Source organism: Actinia tenebrosa, unplaced genomic scaffold (genome assembly GCF_029948245.1).
Source record: "Actinia tenebrosa isolate PJP-AT-01 unplaced genomic scaffold, QUT_ActTen_1.0 PGA_scaffold2__45_contigs__length_23673736, whole genome shotgun sequence".
Classification (NCBI taxonomy): Eukaryota; Metazoa; Cnidaria; class Anthozoa; order Actiniaria; family Actiniidae; genus Actinia; species Actinia tenebrosa.
Window position 1 is genome coordinate 14,780,817 of NW_028292579.1, and position 10,952 is coordinate 14,791,768.

Genomic DNA, 10,952 nt, shown 5'->3' on the forward strand with positions numbered 1-10,952 from the left:
GGCAACGTGGGCCAAGGAATCCGTAAAGGATTTCATGCGCTACCCCATGTAAAAGGGTCAATAATGTTGCGCTGAGGTTAAGGAATTTGTTAAAAGGGAACGCAAACTATTTTGAAAAGCGCCTCAGAATGTTGCGTAGAGGCTAAGGAATTTGTTAAGAAGGGCTGCAAACTATTTCAAAGAAGTGCCTTAGGATGTTAAATAGAGGTTAAGATATTTGTTAATATATATGAACTGCTTGATGTGTAAGAAGGTGTTTAGCACCAAACAAAGACTCCAATACCACGTTTACCATGGAGTTTGCACGAAGAAGCCCATTGAGAAGACCTGCAAAAACTGTAACAAGGAGTTCAGCTCCCTTCAGAAGTTACAGCAACACGTAAGGAAAGAAGTTTGTTATAAGACAAAACGATGTGGTTTCTGTGACAAGGTCCTTAGCAGCCGCCAACGTCTTCAGACGCATAAGAAAGTGCATAAGGAAGCATATCAAGTCCTTTCAGAGAAGTACGATTTGGAAGGGGTGGATTGTTACCAATGCGGCGATCTTATGAGTCGTTGTGAGCACAAAGATGATTACCTAAGGAATAGAATAGACTACTTTATGAAGATGAAAAGAGTCTTACCAGGGTTCGATAAGTTGGAGGGAGTACCATGGACGAATAGGGAATATTGGAGGTGTGAATGTGAGAGGTGCGGATGCGTAAGGGAGGAAGAACACATTTTCAACTGCCTCTTAACAAGAAGTTAACCTCATTTCGACATTCTGAGGTCTATCTTGAAATAGTTTGCAGCCCTTCTTAACAAATTCCTTAACCTCTACGCAACATTCTGAGACCTATTTTGAAATAGTTTGCAGGATATATGCTAGCCTACGCAGTCGCATTCTTTGGAGGTTTCAATATATGGACTGTATTACCTGCGAGATATATGCCAAATATGTATTCAAGTAATTCTCATGGCAAGCTAATTTTTAGATATTTTGTAGCCAAAGTGTCGATCTAGCGTATCAAATTAGTTGACAGATCATATAACAAACAACAATAATTTATAATTAAGTGGTTGATTCTATTCTTGGACTGTAGATACTGCAGCGCTTGTACTTATTAGTGTGATACGAGAAATAAAGATTAGCTAAGACTACTGTAGCGGACTTTCTTTTGTCTTTTAAATATAGTTCATTTGCTTAACCCTTATGTTTCAAATAATATATATGTTTAGTTGTTTCATTACCTTGTTTCGGATCATGAAAAGTAACAAACTAAGTCTAACGACTTAAATATAAAGTTTAATCGTTTAGTCGATGTTACAAGTTGTCAACAAAACATAATGGCTTAAATGGCTAACCAAAAAAGGAATCCTTTATTCTCTTGCTTTCTTTCTTTCTAGTCCATCTTTCGTTTTTTTTTCTTTCATTCTTTTTCTTCTTTTTTTACTAACAGTTAATAGTCACCCTGACTTTTCAAATGAGTTGCTTTTTATTCTTTAAGGCAGGGTCAAACGCTGTACTTTACACGAGCCGAACTTAATACAAAGAAATCTAAATAATGGGTTTTGCTTATTTGTATTAGGTTCAGCTCGCGTGAAGTACGGAGTCTCACGTCGAGCTTAAATTGCTAGTATTTCATTAGCTCTTGATATAGCATAATTATCCTGTGTTGTAGTTTCAAATACTAAAATATTTTCGAGTTCATAAAAGGTCCACAGGTCCTTCAAAAAAACCTAGAAGAATCAAAGCAAAAATTTATAAAAGTTTTTGAAAATGCGCTGGAAGCCTCAAAAAGGATGATGGAACAATTTCGTACGAAGAGGAATGAAACTATAAAACCGAGAGAATGCTTCTAATTGAAGGGCGACGAGACGGAATGTCGTGCACAGCCATTTTAAGATTAAAAGTCAGCAAGTGGATTTCTCGACAACTTGTTGGTTTCATGACTTCTTTAACGTGGATAAACATATATCCAAGTGAATATATGTCACTTGCTATGCTTTGCGTACCCTGGCCTCGCGGAATCTCTGGAGCAAAATATGGGTACTTCTTTAGATGGGCTCTTTGTTCCGGCAGCGGAAGGATTTTCCGTGATTTTGGGCTGTCAATTGTTCGTGCTTTGCCGAAATCCACTAATACTGGATTGTAGCCTTCCCCTCGTTTCGCCAACACAACATTGTTCACTTTAATGTCGTTGTGAAGAAATCCCACTTCGTGCACTCGAGAAACGGCGACAGTAACTTTTTTCATGACACTTAACCATTCTTCATTTGCCATGGACAGCTTTTTAATCGCTTTTAAGAGCGTCAGACTTTTTTTCGCTTCACTGTGAAACTGGATAATAAGGCGATAGGGCTTAATTTGCGTCCCAATTCCTAACAAAAGCGGTAGTCCACGATGGTGTCCAAGACGAGACAACACAGACGCCTCGTGGAGAACCTCTTTCTTTACGTGGCTTTCATCCGTGTTTGGATGGCAGTGGTATTCTTTAACAGCTACCTTTATTCCTCTGTACCTGGCCAAATAGCAGCTCCCGAACATACCCGCACCCAAACACGTCGTACTTTTTATAATTTGGCAAGGCGAAATTTCTTTGACTGTGTTCTGTGTTCGTCATCCCCTTGCCCTTGCCCTTCGTCGTCTTTAGCGTTATCTAAGTCAATTCCCCGGCAAGCTTCATCCGTAATATTTACCACCATCTCTTGTTCTCTCCAGATCTGGGCGACGGGTCTCTCCGACATTATCTACACCATTCAATTTTTCGACGTTAGCAGAATCAGTCTCATCTGGTACCATTTGATCGGGAACTTGGTTTGTCTGTTTGAACTCTTGTCTCTTGTTTCCTGCTCCAGCAACCTGTAGTAGTGGCTTTACGTTTTTCTTTCGGACCCTCCATCTCTTCTTGGCCTCCTTTCTAATCTCTTTAATTTTCTCTTTGTCTTTTAAATTTTTCCTCTTGTTCCTAGCCATTTGTGCGCAAGCTAGAGATTTTAAAAAAGATATCGGAACACTCAACTAGCACTAGCACACGTGACGGCTTATTATCGAGCTTTAACACTATAATGGAAATGAAGCCGTTTGCGGGTTGGTCGATGTTTGACAAATGCCGTTGATAATTTCAAACAAAAGAAATCACCGGTCTCCTTAATTAGACGTATAATTGGACGCTGAGGAAGCTGCAGGAAATGATTGATAGTATATAATATACCTGTAACGCATTTGAAAAAAAGTACGCATGATAGACAGTGAAAATTGATAACTGCCATATTCATTCAAAATACAGGTTCATATTTTATTTAACGGGATTTCCAACTAGTAACAACTAAAAAATCCTAATACCTTTCAGATAACAACAGCCCATTCAGTGCTGACTACCCAAGGAAGGCAGTAGAAATGATATTATTTTGAAAAAATCCTAATACCTTCCAGATAACAACAGCCCATTCATTGCTGACCTCCCAAGGAAGGCAGTAGAAATGATATAATTTTGAAAAAGTCCTAATACCTTCCAGATAACAACAGCCCATTCAGAGTTGACTACCCAAGGAAGGCAGTAGAAATGATATTATTTTGAAAACATCCTAATACCTTCCAGATAACAACAGCCCATTCAGTGCTGACTACCCAAGGAAGGCAGTAGAAATGATATAATTTTGAAAAAATCCTAATACCTTCCAGATAACAACAGCCCATTCAGAGCTGACTACCTTTTATTCCCTAGGAATAGCTTTTTAGTTTTTATCTATGTAGTCCAACTTAGAATATTTAACATGAGTTGGATCCTGTGGGCTTTCATTTCAGCAAAGGACCAAGAGAACTTATTCATTATGATTGGCCCATGGTTGATGAAGTCTTTTGCAGACAAAATTACACAGCTTCCTGCCCCTTCACTACTTGTTGGTCCTGTCTGACTTGGCATCCCAAAACGTCTGAAATGGTCAGTACCCCCATTCCAGAAGGAACTGGAAAGTTCCTGATGATCAGGCAACATCACTTGCAAAATATCTAGGAGGTGCTTGATTCCTTTGATTACATACTGACCTGGTACCAGTCGAAGGCCATCATCAAAACGCAGGGTCTTGCCTTCAATATCAACATATACTAGCCCCCAGTGATTGGTCATTTGCACTGGTGTTAAGATCTGCTTTAGCTTTTGACCATGAAGGTTGGCATTGAGTGACTCAACTTTCTGATAAAGGAAATCATTATCACAATCAATCCACTGCCAAAATTCAGTTGGTAGATACAAAGTATCTTTCTTGTCTGCCTCATAAGTTCCCTAAGAAAGCATTGAATGCAATTTATTAATTGAATGCAATTTATTGATTTAGTTCAAACTTCACTTTATTGTATATAACTTTTTATGTGTATTGAATCTATTTTAGTTTTGCCTCTTTCCCCCTTCTTTGAAAGTATTATATAGTTTCAAGGTGCAGAAATATTCTCTTAACCCTTTTGGGTTGTTTTTCTTCTGCTCCTCCCAGTTAATTTTTTAAAAATAGTGATGTAAAGTATAAACTTCTTATTCTGGGAAATAAAAAAACCTTGAAACCTTGAAACCATGTCTATCACCATGTTGTCAATGTATCTTTCCATTGCTAGGTACGAAAAGGACTCTACATCTATAGCCTTGGATCTATGCTTAAGGACAATAGTAGTAGGTCTATTGTGCCATAATTGCACACCAATCCTTGCCTTGTCAGCATCTGCAATGTTATCTATCTCATCTAACCAGCCAACTTCTGCTTTAATTTCCTTTCGAATACTGGATATCAAAGAGTATCGTTGAAGAACTAGCAAACCCCTGCTACTGAGATCCAATTTTCACACCAGTAAGAATTTGAGATTTGCCTTTTTCCCCCTTCATTAGGTTTTCAGCTCTTGTCAGAACACTAGAACATGGCCTTTCCTTGAGCTTTCTGGGGTCTGTTTCTTTAAATGTTCCATAAATGGCTCTGACATGGGTTCTTTGAAAACCAACATCCGGTATTCCCATACATGCTATATCAGCTCTTGGAATGTTATGGTTTGTCATCGAAAGGGCTAGCTCATTTCTTGTTATGTCTGGCTTAATTTGATGGTAAGATAATTCTGAGATATTCCCTCTAAAGCAAGTTTCCTCTTGTTTGTCAGTACAGGATTAAAAATCATCTTCCACTTCACTGTCACTATCGATATCGATTACTTCTGTTGGATGATATTTGCTTGAATCACATTTAGTGGTAAAGTCATCATCATCATTATCACCATACATATCATCTCTGTCACCACCACAATCATCATCACTAACACCGCTACCATTACCATCTTCAGGATCCTCCTCCTCCTCCTCCTCCTCCTTTTCCATATTATCAACACTGGCACTATCATCATTCTTTGCAATTGTTGGCAAGAGATTTAGTATATTGATTGCAACTGGCTGAGGGAGTTTCACTTCTTGTTTTTTTCTTTCATACCCTGCTTCCCAAACATCATGATTGTAAGACATATGGACTCTTGGGTCTGTTAGCTCACTCACTCTTGTGCCTTTGCCTTTAACAAAAACATACTCCAGGTGATCCTCACCAAACATTTCCTTAAACAGCCCATTCATAAGACATATCCAGAACTTATCTTCTGTGGTCCAATGCTGGACTGGATATCTTGGTTTCCATCCACAACCTCGAAATTTGAAGTGACGGGAACCTGAAAGTTGCAAAACAATATACACTAATAAAGTGCTTATTGCTTTGGTAATTGACTAGGGATGTAAATAATTAGGTAAACATATTTAAACATAATAATTATTGATGTTCTTATATCAATTCCAATCTTTCAGCACCAGGGATGGAACCCAGAACATTGGACTCCTAGTCATTTGATAAAATGTTTTTGACAAAAATTTGCTTTGAAAATACATAATATTCATAGTCATAATATTCACATACAGTCATATTAAAACAGTAATTCCTCTCTCTTTCCTTATTAATAATACTTAAGCAAAAATTTCTTGATTCTGATTGGCTGAGAGCAGTTCTGTTTTTTTGAAAATCAAGTGCATAAAAATGGAAAGAAATCAAATGAAAATGTAAGCATTCTGATTGGCTTGGAAACAATAGAAATCATGTCAATAGCAAAAAGGCACTTTCTAAATACACGCTTAATAGTTTCTTACATTAAAAATTGCAAAACAAGTTAGATATCATGCAGAAATAACGCCAATTTTACGGCGCACTTTAGCATTTGCGAAAATTCCATGAGATCAATAGTATTTATGCAAGTAAACTGTTAGCTCTCTGATAGAAAATGCGTAGATCGTATCTAAATCTATCAAAATATCGCAAGAAAAAAGGAAAGCATCAATAACATTAATTTATCGCAATCTGTAGATATAAATGAATATAATGTCAACATGTTTAATTTTAATTCAGGAGGTTTAACCGCTGTTCAAAGCCATTTAGCTGCCATGGCAATTATCCCTTGGCTAACGCTAATCCACCTTCAAACAACCGGGCCCAGGATACATTAATTCAACACTCCGTGCACAGAATTTATAAGCAATACTTTTATTTATAATCTTTAACTTCGACGCTTAAAGCATATGCACTTCAAGAACGGTGCTTTCATCCATAGCAGCGACCGCTGCTCGCACTTTCTGTAACACATACTGGTGGCCACTCTTGACTTCTATTCTGTAGGAGCATGGAATTACAGCACCTCCCCCTAGGGGAATGCTGGTTGGGCCACGGGGGAAAGCTTTTACATGGCACGCCCATCTGCCTGCTGGAAAGTAGAGGTTGCATATTATCAGTAGTTTACACTATTGATCATACTCCTGTGTCCTTATCTGCGGAGGCAACAGGGAAATTATATATATTGGAATGGGAGATGACTGCGGTCCTAGTTGAGAGTTTGCCACAAAGTAAATACACCTAGCTAATAATCAGAAGCCATTCAAACCCAAAACTTCCTACTCACAGGACAAATTACATTTGGCTTGAGTTTAGAGAGATGATAGCTCAAAACAAAGAACAATCTACCAAAGTAACCAATTTTAATATGCAATCTCTAAAACAGGGATGTGAAACAAATATTTTGATAAAAGGATAAGAGCGATTTTTATTAATCCGCACAAGAAAGTAGATTCTAAGTGTGTTTGACGGGTTAACAAGAACCACCCTATAGCCTCCTCACGTCCATATTAGTGCAGCTTACCAGTTGATATCGTTGATGTCAGGGGATCCTAACAATTCCCAAAAGCACTTAGAAATTCCCCTAGGGACCCTCCCGATAGGGAGGCCAGCAATTGTCCTGACTGTCTCTCCGCGCTTCTCGTCAGTAACCATATTCCATTCTGAAGCCGGTATTTGGTCCAGTTTTGGCACCCAAACGAGGCATGCGTTGGGGTCATGTTTGTTTCCTAGCTCTCTCGTCACTGGTAATAACATCGCCGGGGAGGTCTGATTTGGAACTCATGATATCCTTTAATTACTGCGTTGTCTATCAAGATAATATGCATTCTAATAGGAAAAGCAAAGCAAAAAAATTTCAACCAGAACTAATAAAACGCAATATGACATATAACAGTTGACATATCCTTATGCACCCAAGCTTTAACGTGACGACTCAAAAAAAAGTGATCTACTAGCGCACTCATTAAGAGAATTTCTAAACAACTTAAAAAAACCGCAACATTTAAGTGATTTAAGATGTTCAATAGCAAAATTAAACAGCCGCGCGCGCAATATGCTCATCTTCAAATCACGAAATGCGTTGCGATTATTTCATGAAAATAATAAGGTATTATGTTTATGTCTCTTTTAGGCATTTGACAGGTTTATCTTGTGAGGTTCTTAATTTGTGCTTCATGGATTGGCAAACTTTAATTGCAACCTATGATGATATTTGCTTTCAAGAGAAACGTTCTCTAACGATGACTCGAAATCGTTTGAAAATTGTTTGAAAAAGTTTTTTCCTCAATTCTCATTGCTTCCTTGGTCTTTTGTTTTCTTTGTCCTTTCTCTTCTTTTCCTGAATTTCTCGTTTTGTTTTTTCTTTTCGAGCTTTATCTTCTTCCGCTCTCTTCCTTCTTTCTTCCTTCATTTCTTCCCGTTCTTGGAACTTTTTCTGCTTGTCTGCTAGCTCGCGCGCTTTCTTTAGTTTCTCATCCAAAAGGATCTGCCTTGACGCGGGCCCGCTGACGAAATTTGGAATAGTTCGCTTTATATTCTTTCTTTTTGGAGGGCCTTTTGCTTCTAAGGTAGGGTATGTCAGGATTTCTTTCAGCAACGTTCCTGATCTGGAATCGCTCAGTGGTTGAGAAGGCACAGAACATAAGGCCATCCTTTCCTTTGGCTTTTCTGTCGTCGAGGTGCTGGCCTTAGAGAGACTGATACTAGAGTTGTCAGGAAAAGCCTTACGATAAAGCTTTTGCCAGGCGTTAAAAGTCGGGCTGCTTTCGATATCATAATTCTCTTCAACCCGACAGGGGTACTTGTCTCGAGTGGGCGTTGCCAGCACTCCATCTAATTCCTTAAACGCTGCATGTGTTGCACTTTCATTAGCGGCTGGCGCTGAATTAGCTTCTCCGAGAGTGTTCGTCGCAGCGAGTACACTCTTTGATACCTGGCCTCTATCCAAAGGGTATATACCCGATTTTCGAAAAGCACCGCTCAGAATAGTTGGAATCATAACCTCTTCCCAAGTAGGTTTAAACACAGCACAAAAGTTTTTCTTATTGATGTCGGCATTCGGATTTGCTTGGTTAAAACGCCTGAGTGAGTTATACCAGCTTTTCTTCATTGGGCCGAAGAGACTTACGTCAGCTGGTTGCAACATATGTGTCGTGTTCTTTAAAAGAGCATAAATATGAACACCATTTTGTTCTGCTAACTGAAACGTTTCCAGATCTAAATGTGAATCGTGGCTATCGATAAGCAACACAACGGGTCTTGCTGGTGGCAGATTGGGTATAAAGTGATTTGCAAGCCACATATAAAAGGTTGAAGTGTCCATGTAACGGGATGGTGTGACAGAAAAAACACTTCCTTGGACCCCTCCCTCAAGAGGATTCTAAGTCACAGGTATCCTCTTCCCTGGGAAGATAAAATACGGTGTCATCCACTGGCCACGCGTTAAAGCAAGGCAGCATGGTTATGCGCTCACGGTTTCCTGTGGTTACTTGATACGGTGCCTCTTTCTGATTTGATGGTCCAAGCACGTTTCCAGTACGCCCTTGCAAATCAAAACCAGTCTCATCACAATTCCATAGATGCGCTGGGGAATCTGTAAGCCCTTTCTCTGTCAAAAACATTTCGAACTCATCAAACCAGCCATTAACATCCTCCTTTGTGATTCTCGCTCGTTTTTTCTCAAGAGGGCGTGCCTTGCGGAGCTTCACTTTGGGGTTACGGCTAAGAAAGCTTCTGTACCACCTACGCCCGGGCATATTATCTTTGAATGGAGTAGCTCTACCGTCCTTATCCAAAAATTGCTTGACTGATAGAAGGAACCCTTGCTTAGACATTCCAAAGCCACGGTTTGACAGTTCAATCAACCATTCCGCCAAAAGGTTCTCTTCAGTTTTTGCCAACGCTGAAGGGGGACCCCTGCGCCTTTCAAGTTTTACTTTTCCATTTATACGATCGGCTAGTGTTTGCCTGTTAACACCCCATATTTTGGCTGCTTTCCTTATGCTCAATTTATTTTCTTCCACATCATTCATAGCGTCGAGGAATAATTCCAAGCGGCTCTCTTTTACACTTTCGCTCTCCATACAAAATTTTCTATAACATCCGCTTATTGATATTACAATCTAAAACACAAACAAATACATCGCAGTTTTTTTTAAAAAACGTTCTAATTAATTTAATACTCCTAAATGACCATTTCTAATTTTAAAATTGTATAAAATTTAAGAAATTAAGCATGTTACGAGGCCGCTTTATTTATCTATTTAAACAGCACGAACACATTAATGCATGATGAACACGAACGCGCGCGAAATCTACAAATGTCTCGCTTGGTAACAACAACTTCTGTAGATAAATTAAACTAAATCCATTTAAAACAAACTTGATATCCTGCAAATATATCGCATACATTATTCACATAGCTATTATCAACTTATTACAAATATATTTCGCTGTTCATTTACAAAACGATGAGAATGACTTATCAAGCACTAGCTTATTTGGGTATCTATCGTGTTTTAATTTATTCATCTCCTGCTCTTCGGTCGTAGAATTGAAGAAATAAAACAGCCAAAGCAACATCTAGCCCTTCTACTGCTTTATCAATATCAGTACATAGTTTTAAGAACCTCTTAGGCAAAGGAATACAGATCTTTATTCAATTTATAAGACAAAGAAGAAGTTGAACGATAAACTGGCAGAAAAAAGGGCCCCCAAAGCCTAAACTTTGTCCTTGCTTCTAGAGCCTATTATTCAAACGAAAACTTATTTAATGGACCATTGTACAAATTTCTCCTCAATTTTGGTTTGTCTCTTAGTAGTCTCCTCCAATTTTTTCTCAATCAATAACTTGAGAACTAATTAAGTAAAAAATAAATGATTTCCACGCATTAAGTTAAAATAAAATGTCAAATTAATAACTATTTTTTGCTACTTCAAATTCTAACCTTTGGTTTCAGTGAGCTCTACATGTTCAGTTCTTGTGCCATAATCCCTCATGTATTGTTCTTTTTTCAGGATTCCTTCAAGAAACTATAAGAAAATAGGATATACAATAGAGAAACATCATTACATGCATGCATGCTGACAGCTAGTGCCATCATATATAGCCACCATTTAAACATTATTTAAACATTATTTAAACATTATTTAAACATTATTTAAACATTATTTAAACATTATTTAAACATTATTTAAACATTATTTAAACATTATTTAAACATTATTTAAACATTATTTAAACATTATTTAAAAGAAGTCTGAGTTAAAAATTCACTTACCATTTTCTGGTTTTC

At 38.0% G+C, this 10,952-nt stretch overlaps 1 protein-coding gene across 1 annotated transcript; it reads right to left on the reverse strand.

Moving 5' to 3' along the window:
• Positions 1-7,948: 7,948 nt before the first annotated feature.
• Positions 7,949-9,740, reverse strand: LOC148909351 (uncharacterized). The gene is given in 2 exon segments (XM_089034100.1): positions 7,949-9,095; positions 9,097-9,740. Coding segments are annotated over 2 exon segments (1,791 nt in total).
• Between the last annotated feature and the right edge of the window lie 1,212 nt (positions 9,741-10,952).